Here is a 15,808-nt window from a genome sequence, read left to right as displayed (position 1 = left end):
TGCTCAGCATTCCCTGAGCAGCCCCGCTCCGCTTCCATACCTGCCCGCCTCAGGGCTGCCGCAGATCCGCAAGCAGAGGGCGTGTGGCTAGTCATGTTGGAGTGGGCGTCCCCCAAGGGTCCTCAGAGCTTTCTGGGGTGGTAGCACAGCCAAGCTGAAACAGGCATGTCCCCCCAGAGCCCATCCCACCACCTCTAGAAAGGGGGAAGCACCAGGAACAAGCTGGCCTCAGCAGGGCCCAGGCCCCCAGGCATGCTGCAACCGGCTGCTGCAGGGGACAACAGGTTCTGCCTGCAGAGGCGCCCACCAATTTGAGAGTGTCCAGGCCTGGAGCCACAGCTGGGCTGGGGATGAGGCTGGGAGCCAGGGCTGAGCAATGGCTGAGCCACTTGGGAGGGCAGATTTGAGGATGGATTCTCTAAGGATGCTGTGCTCAACGTGTGAGGGAGCCAGGAGGGCAGGTGCAGCAGGGCCCCTGGTGGGTACTGTTCCCAGGGTAGGCAGCCCTGTCTCCATGGGGAAGGTGGCCGCAACAGGCAGGCAGGGTGCTCTCAGGTGCGCCTGGTCCCTAGGGAAGAGCTCACCTATCTGCCCAGGCTGTGCTGACCAGGCCGTGACCCCATGCAGCATTTGCACCCAGAGAGCTCGGGGTCAGTCAGGGCTCTTGTGTCCCCAGAGGGACCCTGCCACTGCCTGTCCAGGCATCTCTCTCCTCTGGGCATGTGCTTATCTCCTTTGCCACGTGCTTGCCCACCACAGCCCAGGATCTGGTTCCATGAACAGCTGCTAGAGCAGCGCCTGGACTTAGATGAGGAAGACCCCTCTCTCTGAGGCAGTCAGGCCATCGAGGGTGAGGGGAGTGGAGCAAGGCGGGAGGGTGGAATGGGGGTTCCCAAATCAAGACTCAAGTAAGGGCACCACCCCTGAGCATGGTGAAGGGGGCTGGAATGCTCGCCTCATGCAGGTCCCTAGAGGCCACGGGGAGACAGAGCCAGGCCCAGGAGCCTCCTGGGATATAGGGCCTGGGAGACAACCAGCCCAGACCTGGCACCTGGCTCATGGGTCTGCGATGAGGAGCAGGGAGAGTTGCCCCGGTGGCACAGGATTTTGGCCTGGCCACCTGCTTCCCACAGAGAACTCAAGTCGTGGGGTAGCTGGGGGAGCTCCAGACAGCCGTTTTCTGCAAGATGGACCCCTAAGTAGGCCCCTCCCCTCAGCCCCCCAACCATAGTGCTCCTCACAAGGCAGCCAGGTAGCCTGGGGAGGGAGGGTGCCTGCCCCTGCCTCCTCCTGCAGAATGCCACAGCAAGAAAGCCAGGTGCCTGCCCTTCCACCCCCACTGAGGGGTGTGTCCAGCCAGGCGGCCTGTGGAAGGGCCACAGGACTGAGAGAAGGCCTGCTTGGTGGGTGTGTACCCAGCCCTGGTGAGCCCTGACCTGCCTGCAGGAGGTAGGGGAGTGGCTGGGAGCTTGGCAGGAGGAGCCTTCTGAGGAACTCATCCTTGCCAGATATTGTTTCTGGGGCTGGACCTAGGAATGACAGTGAGCATAGGAGGGAGTGGCCCAAGGGGGTGGAGGCTTGAGACAAGGCCTCAGCCAGCCTGGGGCAGGAGCCTCAGGCAGAGCAGCCCGATGGGCATGGCCATGGCTCCTGAGGCCTCTGCCTAGCCCAGCAGTCTCCTGCTGGCCCCAGCTTTGTACTGGGAGCTGTCACTCCTGCTGACCAAGGAGGGGAGCTGGCACCCCCTGCTGGAGAGGACAGAGGGCTTCCTGGCAGAGGAGTGGGATAGGGAGGCGGGGGCGGGCTGGAAAGGCAGTGGATGTTGAACAGTGTGGTGGGAGAGTCCAGGCCTGAGTGAGAAGACGGGGAGCAGCAAGGGAAGTGAGGGCTGTGTGGAGGGTGGGGGCAGGGCCTGGAGGCCTGGAAACCGGGGACCGATGCTGAGTAACCGCCTGACCAGCAACCATATGGACAGCATTTGCCTGTTAGGCCCATCCTGGCCTTGACACAACTGAGCCCAATTCCTGGCCCCTGCCTCAGGCCAGGAAAGGTGTGGCTGGCTGGACAGGAGCCACAGTGCCAGCGTCCACTGTGGTCTTAGTTGGGTTGTTTGGGTTTTGGTCCTGATCTTGTTTCTGAATGCTGCTTATGTGAGCTGGAGGGAGAGTGGACACCACCCTGCATCCCCTCTCACTGCCTTGTGATGGGATCTTAGAGAGGCCGGGCCTCGAAGACTCAGGTGTGGCCCCACTGGGTCAGGTGTACAGCCCTCTCGGGGGCGGGCAGCCCTCTGGGGCTGGGGAGCCAGCTCCCACCAGTGTCCTCTTGGGTGGTGAGTGATTTCTTGGCAGCACCAACCCGGGCTGCCCTGTGGAGGGGAGAGACGCCTCAGCCAGGATCCCAGCATCAGCCATGCTCCCCTGCCCAGTGTCCCAGGACACAGCCTGGGCCCATGGGACCTGGCACAGATGCATAGGAGCCTGTGAGGTGGATGAATCCATTACCCGCGGTGAGCCCATGTCCCCACAGAGGGAGAAGAGCTGGCGAGAGTGGCAGAGGGCACGGGCTTCCCACCCCAGGAGCCACGGCGCAGTCCACAAGTGAAGACGGCCCCCACAAGTTCCCCAGCAGAGCCACACTGCTGGCCAGCAGAGGCTGCCCCAGGGACAGGCACCGAGCCCACCTGCAGCCAGGGTAAGGCGAGTTGGGAGCAGCCCAGCACCAGCCCGCAGGAGGCTGCCTCACAACTGGCAGCCAGGGTGGGTTTCCTGGCCTGGCCTTGGAGGGCAGGGCCTGGGGATGCCCCGTGGAATGAGATGGGGGGGAAATGGGGGTAGTGCAGGCCGGAGAGGGGAGCCAAGGGAGAGACCCAGGCTGAAGAGTTTAATGCGTGGACCATTGTGTCAGGGGCTGGGTAAAGAGGGACACCAGAGACTTATTCTGTCCCTGGCATCATGGAGGGGTACTAGCGAGGGCAGGCAGCCTGCTTGGGCGCCCTGCAAAACCCAGGCTGAGCCCAGAGTGGGGAAAGAGGGGCAGTCATGGACAGGGAGGAGCATGGTCCCCATGACAGACACTTGAGGGACAGCAGCAGCAGGCAGAAGGGTGGACAGGTTGGGCTGGGCCAAGCAGGAGTCCCTGTCGGCAACCACGTCAGATTCTAGCCCCGGCCTCTATCCGGCCTGTTCCCACCAGCTGCTCCAACCAGGCAGGCCCCTTGGGGACTCCTCCTGGCGTGGGCCTCCCATAGACCACTCGGGATGGCAGGACCTGGCGCCAGCCCCTGGGGGCCAGGCATGGGCTCTGTGTAAACCCCATTCCTTTTAAAGCCATGGGGCTGCAGAGGAATGTGGAGGCGAGCCAGGCCAGCCGGGTCCTCCCAGCTCATGCAGCTCCCTAGAGGCTGCCAGGCCTGCAACTGTCCCAGCCTTCAGGCTCTGGGCAAACTCAGCCCCTTGCTCCCCCTGGAGGATGAGGTGAAAGTGGAGGCCCTGGGGCCAGCCCAGTGACCATGCCTGGCTGAGTGACCAGCTCTGGGCTTCAGTGTCCTCCCTGGGGCATAGACACCAATAGGACATGGATCCTAGGATGGTTGTGGGGATGTGACAGTTCATGCAAGCATGATGTCTGGAGGTCTTGCAGAACCCAGCAAGGCTCGGGGAGTCTCAGGCCCTGGGCTTTTTGAGTTCATGGTGTTACTGGGTGAGGTTCACAGTCCCAGCTCCCCACAGCCCAGGGCCAGAGTTGGGTCCCTGCAGGCTTGAGCCAAGTATCTGCCCAGGGTAGAAGCCTTGAGCCTGCCAGCCGGCACAAACTACACAGCATAAAGACCCAGGACCAGTGGGGACGAGATAAAGTGCTCACCGTGTGATACAGCAGGCAGGAGGTGCTCTTGGTCCCTTTGTCTTCCAGAGGGGAAACTGAGGCCTGAGCCGAGAAGGGAAGGGGAGGCTCAGGAGGCTGCGAGTGAGACTCAGCCCCTGAGCTCTCCCCCAACAGCCGCCAGCTCCGAGGCCCCCAGCGGTGGGAGTGCCCAGCCACCAGAGGGTCACCCAGGCAAGGCAGAGCCCAGCCGGGCTAAGTCCCGCCCCCTGCCCAACATGCCAAAGCTGGTCATCCCCTCCGCCGCCACCAAGTTCCCCCCTGAGATCACCGTCACGCCACCCACCCCAACCCTGCTCTCCCCCAAAGGCAGCATCTCGGAGGAGACCAAGCAGAAGCTGAAGGTGACCTCAGGGGCTGGGCTGGAGCCACGTGTGTGGGTGGGCGGCACAGGTTACAAGGGGACCTAGGGCGGGGGTGGGGGTGGCAGGAGGGCCTGGGGGTATAGGTGAGGATGGCATAGGGGCCTGGGGCAGGGGTAAGGGTGAATCGGGAGCCTGGGGCAGGGGTGAAGGTGGCAGAGGGGTTTGGGGCAGAGCCCAACCATCCCTGACTAGTGCCCCGCTCGGCCCTCTCTGCAGTCAGCCATCCTTTCTGCCCAGTCTGCTGCCAACGTGAGGAAGGAAAGCCTGTGCCAGCCGGCCCTGGAGGTCCTGGAGACATCCAGCCAGGAGTCCTCGCTGGAGAGCGAGACAGACGAGGACGATGACTACATGGACATTTGAGGGGCCCCTGCAGCCGCACCGCCACGCCCCAGGAGACCCGCCAGGCCTGGGATGCCCTGGAATGCCCCCTCAGCCTGGACCCTGGGCAGGGCCAGAGGCCCACGTGGGATGCCACTCCTCGCACAGCCCGCAGGCCTGCCCAGTCCACCTCCTCATGGCATCCTCCCTGTACCCAGGTCAGGGCTGTCCACACCATGTGGGAACCCAGAGGAGGAGGGGCCCACCTTAGCCATGTGAAAGTGGATTGGTCGCCATCTGCACGCCAGGCGGCATCCTTTTCTATGAAATGTTGACTTTGTAAATCTGCCCACACCCAGCTGGCCATGTCCACCCCTCGACGCCGGGATGAGCCGGCTGTGCCTGTGTCACAGTGGAGGGGTCCTTTAGGGCCAGGCTCGCCCCTCACTTTTTTTGGTTGCTTTTCTAATAAAGATGGAACAGTTGTCTTTGCCTCTTTGCTCACCTCTAGGGGGCAATCCGGCAGAGTCTTGGGTGGAGGGTTGCTGTCCCCAGGGATTCTGGGCCTGGGCCTTTACTGCCATAGCCCATAGGGCAGGGCCCAGCCTCCCTCCTTCTCCAGCATCTCAGGGATCAGCCAGGCAACCAAAGCAGTGACTGGAGGTGCCCAGTGGGGTAAGAAGAGTGCCGGTTTGGGGCTGGGCCGGGCAGACGCCTCCAGTGCAGCTGGAGCCGGGCCTCAAAGGGGCATTAGGTACATCCCCAGAACTCCCCCGGCTGTCGGTGGGTGGGAGGCTGTATGGTGGGAGGGCAGGCAGGGCTGGGGCTGCTGAGAGGCTGGGAGGAGGGTCTGTCAGGGAGGGAAAGGGGGGATGGGGCCGGCAGGGAGGACACTTAGTCCCAACACCGTTGCCCTAACAGGGCCGGTCAGAGAATAGCTGTGGGGCTCAGTGCAAGACGTAAATATGAAGCCCCTTGTTCAAAAATGATTAAGGGTTTTTTTTTTTCTTTTCTTTTTTTCTTTTTTCTTTTCTTTTTTTTTTGAAGCAGTCTCACTCCGTCTCCCAGGCTGGAGTGCAGTGGCACGATCTCAGCTCACTAAACCTCCGCCTTTTGGGTTCAAGCGATTCTCCTGCCTCAGCCTCCCAAGTAGCTGAGACCACAGGCACACGCCACCACTCCCGGCAATTTTTGCATTTTTAGTAGAGATGGAGTTTCACCATATTGGCCAGGCTGGTCTCGAACTCCTGACCTCAAGAGATCCACCCACCTTGGCTTCCCAAACTGCTGAGATTACAGGCGTGAGCCACCATGCCTGATCAAAAATGATTAAGGATTTTAAGGCAGCCCCCACAGAGCATTAAACAAGTCCCTAAAGCTGGCCCCGCCCCGGAAGGCTCCAGGCCCATCTGTTTTGGGGATGCACAGGTTCCAGGGGCCCAAACCCACCCTTCACCACTCTCTTCCTCTCCCAGCACCGCAGGGGCCCTCCTGGCCCCTGGGACGGCCTATGGAGCAGGCTCTCTGTCCAGGATGGAGATGGGGACCCTCCTTACTGCCCTGCGCCACTCATGGGCTGGACACACCCACCACCCAGGAAGGAAGATGTAAAGGGCTAGGCACCGCCCTTGTGGAACCAGAGGCTTGGCGGCCCTAGATGGTTCTGGCTGAACCTGCCTTTGGAGGGCTGAGATGAGCCGGCTGGCCGCAGTTATTCAGCTGACACCCCCTCCCTGCAGGGCCTGGGGTAAGGAGCCTCCCAGACTGCACACCTAGCCCCTACCGCACTTCCATCGTCTCCAGACACGCACAGCAAGGGTGCCCAGGCCAGAAACAGGAAGGAGCAGCTCTTCGTCCTCCAGTTCCCAGGAACCATCTCAGTCGACCCCCAACACCCCTCCCCGGAGCCTCACCTACAGGAGGACGGACACCTCGGACCCTCCCCCGCACCCAGTGCTGCAGGGAGCAACCTCAGCCCTGGGCCTGGGATGAGTACCCTCGCCAGCCTGGGATCAGCAGACAGGCTCTCCCTGGCTCAGCACCTCAGTGTCCACTCAGGACACTCACCTGCAGAGGTGCCCTGAGCGCCGTTGTGGGTTAAGGGACTTTCTCCCTTCTGGAAACAGTCCCTGAGAAGCTGAAGGTCTTGGGAGCCTCTCACCAAATGTCTTTGGGAGGTGGGAAGACATCAAATGCGGGTGTGGCTTCCCTGGAACAGCTGTGTGTGGGGACTCAGGAGCCAAGTCCCCCAGCGCACGCCTCTAACACCTTCAGGTGGGGCCACCTCTCTGGAGCCACAGGTGGCTGCCAACACCCTGTGCTTCCCAGCAGGCACCACCCAGGCAAGAGAGAGAACAGGCTGGGGAACAATGGGCTGGCCTGGCCCCAAGTGCTGGGCAGATCACAGACCAGATGGCCTGAGCTCATGCCCTGGGGCCAGCTCTGACTCCCTGCAAGTGTGGCAAGAGTCCCTTTTGGACACCTTGAGAAGCTTCAGCTGGGAGAGGACCACCCGCCTGTCTGGACATCCAGCCCAGGTGGCAGGGCCCAAGTGACCAGTCCCAGGCCACAGCCCTTACCGCCCACCCTGGCTGCAGGGGCTCCCAGAAGCCACCAAGGGCCTGGCTTAGCCTTGCCTGTCCACATCTGAGCTTCAGTTTCCTCATCTGCTCAAGAAGGGGAGGGAAACACTGATTAGATTATGCAAACTCTGAGTGGCAGGATTAGGTGTGACTGGGAGAGCCAAGGCTCCCCAGTGTGGTGGCATCTCTGGAGCCCGGGGATGGGCCCTGTCTCCCTTCTGGGCCCCCAGCTGGGCTTGGGTATCTCCTCTCCCCTCCCTCCTTCCTCCCTCCGGAGGGGTCCCCTGCAGAGCTGCCTCGGCCCCAGGGCTCAGCCTGTGTCTGACCCAAACAGCTCCCGCATCCCCTGGAGGATGAGTTGGGAGCACCTCCTTCCTGCAGGAAGATGAGGGCTAGAGATGGAGGTCAATGTCAGGGCCACAGAGGCTGGAATCCTGCCTAGAGCTTAAACAGCCCTGCCTTACCCACCCTGTGCATCCCATCCTCTGCTGCAGCCCCGCCTGGCACACCCTGCACGCAGGGCGGGGCTGGGACCCGGGGTCTGAGCTTTGGCCTCTGGACATCCAGCTCATCGCCTGCCAAAGGCCCTACAGCTGGAGGCTCCAGCCTCCTCACCCTCCCACAGGGTCCCAGGGCCGACCCATGCCTGCGGGCCAGGAATGTGCTAACGGGGCAGGTTGGGCCTTGCTGGTCCACGCAGGCACCTGTGGACTTTGAGAGGGGACCCAGCGGGGAGGGGCGGGGAGGGGCGAGGAGGGGCGGGGCGGGGCGGTGCTGCAGAGTGCAGGGCGGGCGGGGCCAGGCTGGCGGGGAGTGAGCTTCTCTGGCCGACTCGCCTCAGAGCCACTGCACTGCTGGCTGCAGACACAGACTGCACCATGAAGCCAGCCCTCCTGCCCTGGGCCCTGCTGCTGCTGGCGACAGCCCCCGGCCCAGGCCCTGGACCCACAGCAGGTATGCCTCCCTGCCCTTCTGTGCCCCCATCTGTCTGTCCATCTGGCTGCAGCCAGGCCTGGGCAGACGCCCCTCTGGGCTCAGCCTCTGTCCATCTGTCAGGCCATCTGTGGCTGTGCTAGGGGTGGTGGGAAGAAATTCTGAGGGTCCATGTGGTGGGACAGCCCATGGGGATGGGAGATCTGAGCCAGGCCCACCCTAAACCCACTGGGAGCTAGGAGGGAGGCGGGGGAGACCAGCAGAGGCCTCAGCCTGCATCCCCAGCCCTGACAGGGCGGGACCGTGGAGGGGGAGCCAGGATTGTGGGTCCTCATCAGGGTGGGGCTGAATCCGGGAAAGTCTAGGGGAAGCCCCAAACTCCAGAACCAGGACACTGGCCACAGGCCACTCCCCACCCCATTTCCCATTCACCCTCCTGCCACTTATCTCACTTACAAGCATCTCTCGGCCTCCTTCTCTAATCCCTGTGCGCCACCACAGCCTTGGCCAGTACATATTTATTGTTGCTCTTAAGTGCCAGGCACTGCACTTAGTAGAGTGGGGCCAGCGGGGTGGCTCAGGCCCAGGCCTGGCCCTCGACTGGCCTCTTTTGACGGGGGATGGGGAAGGGCCAGGGACATGCGATTCCGGCCTGGGTGCAGGTACCCGCCCCAGTCCCTCCCTGCAACCCTTCCTTCATGCCAGCCCCTGGAAATACGGCCCTGCCGCAGGTCTCATGGCCCATAGGAGATGCTTTGGGCCCGGCGCTCACAGCCCCTCACAGTGTGCACCCCCACTTCCCTTTCCCCACTGCTGGGACCCCTGCTTGAAATGTCCCTCCTCTCCCCAAAAAGGAGGGGAGCAGCCCTGGCCTTCTGCCCTGAGGGCAGGGTTCTCTTTGGGGTCTCAATTACAGTCCCTGGGAGAGCGAAAAGGGTCAAGTTCAGACCCTGCATCATTGCCTACCAGGCCTCGAATGGGACTCTTGGCAGCCATGTCCCCCACCCCAGTCCAGGCAAGCAAGAGGGGTTCTGCAGGCTTCAGGCCCCTCAGAAGTCACGCTGTCCACAGACACCGTGGGGAGCCAAGAGAGGTCGAGGGCTCCGGCTACCGTGGCCCTCTGAGGACCCCCACCTGTGGGATAGAGGACTTGGTGGCTGAAGTATAGTAATGCCCAGGGACTTCTCCTGACCCTGCAGGGCTGAGCGGATGCAGCCTTTTGCCTCTTCTCGCTGCATTCTAGCCCATCGGGGCAACAGCCAGATGGTCTGTGCTAAGATTCATCCCATCCCCATGGGCCCTGTGCCTTCCTACCATGTCCATGTGGTGGCCAGTGCAGCTCCCGGCCAGCGTTCTCCTGGGATGCTGCTGTCCAATGGGCTGTGGGAGGAACAGAGACAGGCCTTGCATGTGGGGCAGCCAGTCCAGCACCTGCCGGCCCAGGCCCTTAGCATCCTCTCCTCCAGATGCCCAAGACAGCTGCTCCATGCGCTGTGGCGCCCTGGACGGTCCGTGTTCCTGCCACCCGACGTGCTCCGGCCTTGGCACCTGCTGCTTAGATTTCCGGGACTTCTGCCTGGAGATCTTGCCCTACTCAGGCTCCATGATGGGCGGCAAGGACTTTGTGGTGCGGCACTTCAAGATGTCCAGCCCCACAGACACCAGTGTGATCTGCAGGTTGGGAAGCCCAGGACGCCGGGCACCGGGGCCCCACACCCCCATCCCCGTGCGTGCTGAGGGCTCAGACCCACTGGCTGGCTGAGTGGAGCCCCTCGGACCCAGGACAGGCAGGAGGGCACAGGGACGGCTGGCTGGCTGGGTTCCCCAGGGAGGTCGGGGGCCCGGACTGTCGAGAGGCTCAGCCTGCGATGGCCCAGCCCCTCCTACCACCATCGTGCCCGTAGGTTTAAGGAGAGCATCCAGACCCTCGGCCATGTGGACTCCTCCGGGCAAGTGCACTGTGTGTCACCCCTGCTCTATGAGAGCGGCCGCGTCCCCTTCACCGTCTCACTGGACAACGGCCACTCCTTCCCTCGCGCGGGCACCTGGCTGGCTGGTGAGCCCTCAGCCCTCCTCCCTGCCCACAGTCTGCCCCCACGGGGACTTTCCCCAGCGCTAATCTATGCACACCAAGACTTGGCCCGCCCGTGCTTTGCCACTCTGGCTGAACCAGTCCCTTAGGAGGCCTGCCCGCCTGCGAGAGTTCCTTCAGCTCCTTCTACTCCCTGGCATCCAGACAGCGATCCCAGCCCAGAGTGAGTGGGAGCTGCAGGGGTCCCTAGCGAGGTGGGCCGGTGCCTATCCACCGAGCTCTGCCACGCCAGGGCAGGGGAGAAGCCGGGTGGAGGCTAGAGGCGTGGGCAGTGGAGGGAGGGCAGGCCCCGGCCTCTGCGGCCTCAGTGTCCTTTTCTGCCGTGAGGGCCGGAGAGACCATCACCCAGCTGCTGCCATGCATTGGCCCTGGGGGCTCCCACAGCCCTTGAAGCCTTAGGGCCTCCTCCCTGCACACTCCGGGCCCAGGTCCTCACTCACCCCTCACCTCCCCTGCCCAGTGCACCCCAACAAAGTGTCAATGACGGAAAAGAGCGAGTTGGTGAACGAGACGCGTTGGCAATACTATGGCACCGCCGACACCTCAGGCAACCTCAGCCTGACCTGGCACGTCGAGGCGCTGCCCACGCAGACTGTCACCATCGAGCTGTGGGGCTATGAGGAGACAGGTGAGGCCAGCTGAGGGCTGGAGTGGCATCCAGAGCTTTGGGCCCCCAGAGGTGGGAGGAAGGGAGTTCCAGCTGTGTGGGGGCAGGAGAGGAGTTTCCAGGTGGGGCTGAGGAGGGAAGGGGATTCCAGGCAGAGACTGAGGATTCGGATGGAGGGAAGTGCAGGCCAGGGGGGTCAGGCAAGTGGGAAGGGGCAGCTGCGTGGGGCCTGGCTCCCGGGGAGGAGGTTCATGCGGAACCCCTGCACGGCTGGCATAGCCCTGGGCCCCGCTTCCAGCAGGGACATGGATCCTGGAGTGTGGCAGGAGGTGGTGGTCACCCAAGCCAGGGTCCCTGCTAGAACAACCCCTCCTAAGGGGACTGCCTGGCGGTCCATCCACCCACCTGTCAGGCTGCTGTAGGTGCCAAGGCCTGGGGCCAGGCCTCCAAGGAGCCCCAGGGCTAACCAGGCCTCCTCTCCCTCAGGAATGCCCTACTCACAGGAGTGGACTGCAAAGTGGTCGTACCTGTACCCCCTGGCCACACACATCCCCAACTCCGGCTCTTTCACCTTCACCCCAAAACCTGCTCCTCCCAGCTACCAGAGATGGCAAGTGGGTGCACTTCGGATCATCGACAGCAAAAATTACGCGGGGCAGAAGTAAGAAGGCGTGGAGGCGCAGGTGATGGGCGGAGGGCCCGGCTGCCTGCGGCCCATCGTGCTTGCCTGGGCAGCCCGGGTCGGGGGTGCGGAGAGTGGGCGACCATGGGGTGGTGTGGCCTGGCCCCAGCTTCAGCATCGTTGTCTCCACAGGGACGTGCAGGCGCTCTGGACCAATGACCACGCGCTGGCCTGGCACCTGAGCGATGACTTCCGAGAGGACCCTGTGGCCTGGGCACGCACTCAGTGCCAGGCCTGGGAGGAGCTGGAGGATCAGCTGCCCAACTTCCTGGAGGAGCTGCCGGACTGTCCCTGCACCCTGACCCAGGCCTGGGCTGACTCCGGCCGCTTCTTCGTGAGCCTCCCATCAGGGCCCAGGAGTGGGGATGAGGGGATCGCCTCCCCACTGAGGCCAGCATCAGGGGAGGCAGACAGAGGTGTCCTGGAGGGTGGGGCGGGGGTCTCAGGGCCCCTGCAGGGTTGGCTTCAGGAAGGGGATGACAGAACCGGAGGCCACTGGGTGACGGCCACCTGCTGCTCTGCAGACGGACTACGGCTGTGACATGGAGCAGGGCAGCGTGTGCACCTACCACCCCGGGGCCGTGCACTGTGTGCGCTCTGTGCAGGCCAGGTGAGCCCCCAGGCTGGGGCCGGGGTGGGGATTGGGGACAGAGGTAGGTTCCCAACAGTGGCCTGGCCCTGACCCACTGGCTCCCGCAGCCCTCGGTACGGCTCGGGTCAGCAGTGCTGCTACACAGCGGATGGGACGCAGCTCCTGACGGCCGACTCCAGCAGTGGCAGCACTCCCGACCGTGGCCATGACTGGGGCGCACCCCCATTCCGCACGCCACCCCGAGTGCCCGGCATGTCTCACTGGCTCTACGATGTCCTCAGCTTCTATTACTGCTGCCTCTGGGCACCCGACTGCCCCCGCTACATGCAACGGCGGCCCTCCAATGACTGCCGCAACTACCAGCCCCCGCGACTGGGTGGGTGCCATCCTGTGCCTCAGACCCTGGGAAAGATCGGGCTGGGCTGGGGTGCATCCCACCTGACCCTCCACTCTCACCCCAGCCTCCGCCTTCGGAGACCCACACTTTGTGACCTTTGACGGCACCAACTTCACATTCAATGGGCGTGGAGAGTACGTGCTGCTGGAGGCAGTACTGACTGACCTGAGGGTGCAGGCGCGGGCCCAGCCCGGGAGGATGTCCAACGGTGAGGCCAGGGCTAGGGGCTGCTCTGAGTGGCATGGGGTAGATCCAAGGTGGGAGGCTGGAGCCAAGTGGCGCCCATTCCGCTCCCACCACTGCAGGCACGCAGACCCGTGGCACGGGGCTGACCGCAGTAGCCGTCCAGGAAGACAACTCAGACGTGGTGGAGGTCAGGCTGGCCAGCGGGACCAGCGGTCTGGAGGTGCTGCTGAACCAGGAGGTGCTGAGCTTCGCCGAGCAGAGCTGGATGGACCTGAAGGGTGAGTAGTTCAGCCACGCGAGGCTGCGGGCTGCCCTCACCTCCTCCCCATTCCTGCAGGGAGACTGAGGGGAAGCCCTGGGCCTTCATGCCTCTCCCAGCCCTGGCTAGAGGCCTGGGTGGTCCGACCTCAGGCCTTCACACCCACCGAGGTGCCCACATTGTACCCACCTGATCAAAAGCCAAGAGGCCAGGACGGGGAGACATGTCCCCCTACGGAACATCCCGGGAGCCGTCTGGAGGGAACTCACCCGGTAACGTTCACCACTGGCCTGCACAGAGCCACTCTTGTGCTCCTGTCGCTCCCTCAGTCCTCAAAAGCCACTGCAAGGTCGCCAGTCCTGCACGGTTAAGGATGTCCCTGGCAAGCGGTAGCTGCAGCATCCGAACCCCTTGCCTTAGGGAACTGAGCGAATGAAATGATTGCTGGTTGGGATGCGTGGGGACCTGGGAGGGGCCTGTCAGCACTGAGGGTGCAAGGACCCTCGGGACGTGCCCAGGCAGGTGTGGCTGCTGCAGCCAAGGCCAGAGGGACCCACACGTGCATCTCAGCATGGGGGTTTCACCGCAGGGGCTGCACCTCAGGTGCCGCTGGGAGTTCCATCACAAGCATGGCAGGGGTGGTGGAGGGTCATGGTCAGCAGAATTGGCCCTCTGGACACCCCCCTTCCCCTGCAGGTGCCCTCACCCACAGCCCCTGGGTGCCAACCACCCTCTCCTGGGGCTGCGGGAGGGCAGAACATGGTGTCTACAGCGGGTGACCCTGACCCGTCCCACTTGTGCCCAGGAATGTTCCTGTCAGTGGCTGCCAGGGACAGGGTCTCCATCATGCTGGCATCAGGGGCCGGCCTGGAGGTCAGCGTGCAGGGCCCGTTCCTGAGTGTGTCCGTCCTGCTGCCTGAGAAGTTCCTCACCCACACCCACGGCCTCCTTGGGACACTGAACAACGACCCCACTGACGACTTCACCCTGCGCAGCGGGCGCGTCCTGCCCCCGGGCAGCAGTCCCCAGGAGCTGTTCCTGTTTGGGGCCGACTGTGGGTGACCGTGGAGTATATGGGGCAGACGGGGCGGGGACTGGGGGAAACACGGCACGGGCGGGGCTTGGGGACCAAGGGGAGCCACGCCAGCCAGGCCCCCGTCGTGTATCTTCCAGGGGCTGTGCACAACGCGTCCTCCCTGCTCACCTACGACTCCTGGTTCCTGGTCCACAACTTCCTGTACCAACCCAAGCACGACCCCACCTTCGAGCCCCTCTTCACCAGTGAGACCACCCTCAACCCCAGCCAGGCACAAGAGGCAGCCAAGCTATGCGGCGACGATCATTTCTGCAACTTCGATGTGGCGGCCACTGGGAGCCTGAGCACGGGCAATGCCACTCGGGTGGCCCACCAGCTGCACCAGCGTCGCATGCGGAGTCTGCAGCCAGGTGAGGGCGGGCGGGGGAGGTGGGCACCTTGTCCTGGGACAGGACCCCCCGGGGTGGCCAGATGTGTGGATGCATGGCAGCTCAGGCCTGTTGTCTGCACTCTGCCCCCATCCCAGTCGTGTCCTGTGGCTGGCTGGCCCCACCTCCCAATGGACAAAAGGAGGGCAACAGGTACCTGGCGGGTTCCACCATCTACTTCCACTGTGACAACGGCTACAGCCTGGCCGGGGCAGAGACCAGCACCTGCCAGGCTGATGGCACCTGGTCCTCACCCACCCCGGAGTGCCAGCCAGGTGAGGACACCCTGCTCATATACCTGCCTGCACCTGTCCCCACTCATCACCCCAAAGGGCCCCTCGCTGACACTTGCTCCCCCACCAGGACGCAGCTACACGGTGCTGTTGGGCATCATCTTTGGGGGCCTCGCGGTGGTGGCGGCGGTTGCGCTTGTCTATGTGCTGCTGCGACGCAGGAAGGGCAACATGTGAGACCCCCCAGCCCCTGTCCCGAGACCCCGGGGCAGCCGGTGGGACCGCCAAGCCTACTTCTAACTGCGTCTCTGCTGCAGGCACATCTGGGGCACACAGCCCTGATGGAAGCAGCTCGGCTGTGAGCACCAGGCCAAGACTCCTGAGAACAGACACCCAAGTCCTGCGACTCCCGCATCCCCAGGACCAGACACCTGGGACCCAGACACTTGATACCTGGGCCTTTAACCCCCTATTCTGTCATCTCAGACCCCAGGCAGGAGGCCCAGATTTCCAACACCCAAGCCCCCTGCTAGCAGCGCTCCGTGCTGTTCCCCAAATACTCACGGCTCTAATCCCCAGACCTGAAACTTCATACCCTGGGATTCTCATACCTGTGTCCTGAGCCCTTTCACGCCCACACCTGAGCCTCAGATTCCAATACCTCACTCCCCAGAGCCTGATGCCAGGGCCCCTGACCGCTGATCTGTGGAGGCCTGCTCCCTGACCGTGCGGGCACCAGTGCAGTGCTGCCTTGATTCCTGGACCCCTGGGCCCAGCCTGGGACTCCGGATGGGGTGAGGACAGGCCCCAGAACCCCAGGGCAGACAGCAAGACCCCCAGCGGCAGAGACCTCCCTCGGGACTCCAGGCTTGTAATTTCGAACTCTCTGGAAGGTCACTCAGGAACACCCTCCCTGCCTGTGCAAGGAGAAAACAAGCGCCTTGTTTCCTTCCCTGGTCGCCTGGTGTTCATGCCGCGCCCTGGTTCCGGAGAGTTCCATGACCCCCCTGCGGGGTCACCACCAACCGTATCCAGAGTGAGGCGGGTGTGAGCCCTGCCTGCTTCTTCCACACGCCGGTTGCCGGGGATGCTCCCTCCCCAGGCTCTCTCTCCATGTGTGCAGTGGGATGGAGAACTATGGCCGCCTCGTGGGGTGGGGAAGCCGCCAACACAGCACAGGGCTCACTTGGGTTGCTCAAGAGATGGAGAGGGACGG

At 63.4% G+C, this 15,808-nt stretch overlaps 2 protein-coding genes across 11 annotated transcripts in view; both read left to right on the top strand.

The window, feature by feature from the left end:
- Window positions 1-5,050, top strand: part of CABIN1 (calcineurin binding protein 1) — a 170,680-nt gene extending 165,630 nt beyond the window's left edge. For 7 of the 8 annotated variants that reach the window (XM_026448420.1, XM_026448423.1, XM_026448421.1 and 4 more), the window contains 3 exons: window positions 2,530-2,694; window positions 3,913-4,226; window positions 4,464-5,050. In XM_026448420.1, the coding sequence (XP_026304205.1) occupies window positions 2,530-2,694; window positions 3,913-4,226; window positions 4,464-4,607 (623 nt within the window). In that variant the 3' untranslated portion in view covers window positions 4,608-5,050. The remainder of the gene's footprint in view (window positions 1-2,529; window positions 2,695-3,912; window positions 4,227-4,463) is intronic. The other variant, XM_026448425.1, reaches the window with a different exon arrangement.
- An 817-nt stretch (window positions 5,051-5,867) lies between these two features.
- On the top strand, window positions 5,868-15,545 carry LOC111535031 (sushi domain-containing protein 2). Of its 3 annotated transcripts, XM_026448429.1 has the most exons (15): window positions 5,868-8,101; window positions 9,547-9,757; window positions 9,985-10,136; window positions 10,633-10,800; window positions 11,266-11,440; window positions 11,594-11,795; window positions 11,986-12,071; window positions 12,161-12,429; window positions 12,515-12,658; window positions 12,756-12,914; window positions 13,701-13,949; window positions 14,069-14,341; window positions 14,458-14,634; window positions 14,723-14,825; window positions 14,910-15,545. In XM_026448429.1, the coding sequence occupies exons 1-15, from the start codon at window positions 8,026-8,028 to the stop codon at window positions 14,932-14,934; spliced, it is 2,469 nt and encodes an 822-aa protein (XP_026304214.1). In that variant the 5' UTR covers window positions 5,868-8,025; the 3' UTR covers window positions 14,935-15,545. The 3 variants fall into 3 exon arrangements, with proteins under 3 accessions (XP_026304214.1, XP_026304213.1, XP_026304215.1); XM_026448428.1 differs by having other exon boundaries at window positions 5,868-9,757; XM_026448430.1 differs by lacking the exons at window positions 5,868-8,101; window positions 9,547-9,757 and having other exon boundaries at window positions 10,007-10,335.
- The last annotated feature ends 263 nt before the right edge of the window (window positions 15,546-15,808 follow it).

This window comes from Piliocolobus tephrosceles, chromosome 19 (assembly GCF_002776525.5).
Source record: "Piliocolobus tephrosceles isolate RC106 chromosome 19, ASM277652v3, whole genome shotgun sequence".
Classification (NCBI taxonomy): domain Eukaryota; kingdom Metazoa; phylum Chordata; class Mammalia; order Primates; family Cercopithecidae; genus Piliocolobus; species Piliocolobus tephrosceles.
The sequence above is the reverse complement of the archived record's forward strand: the minus strand, read 5'-3'. Positions and strand labels throughout refer to the sequence as shown.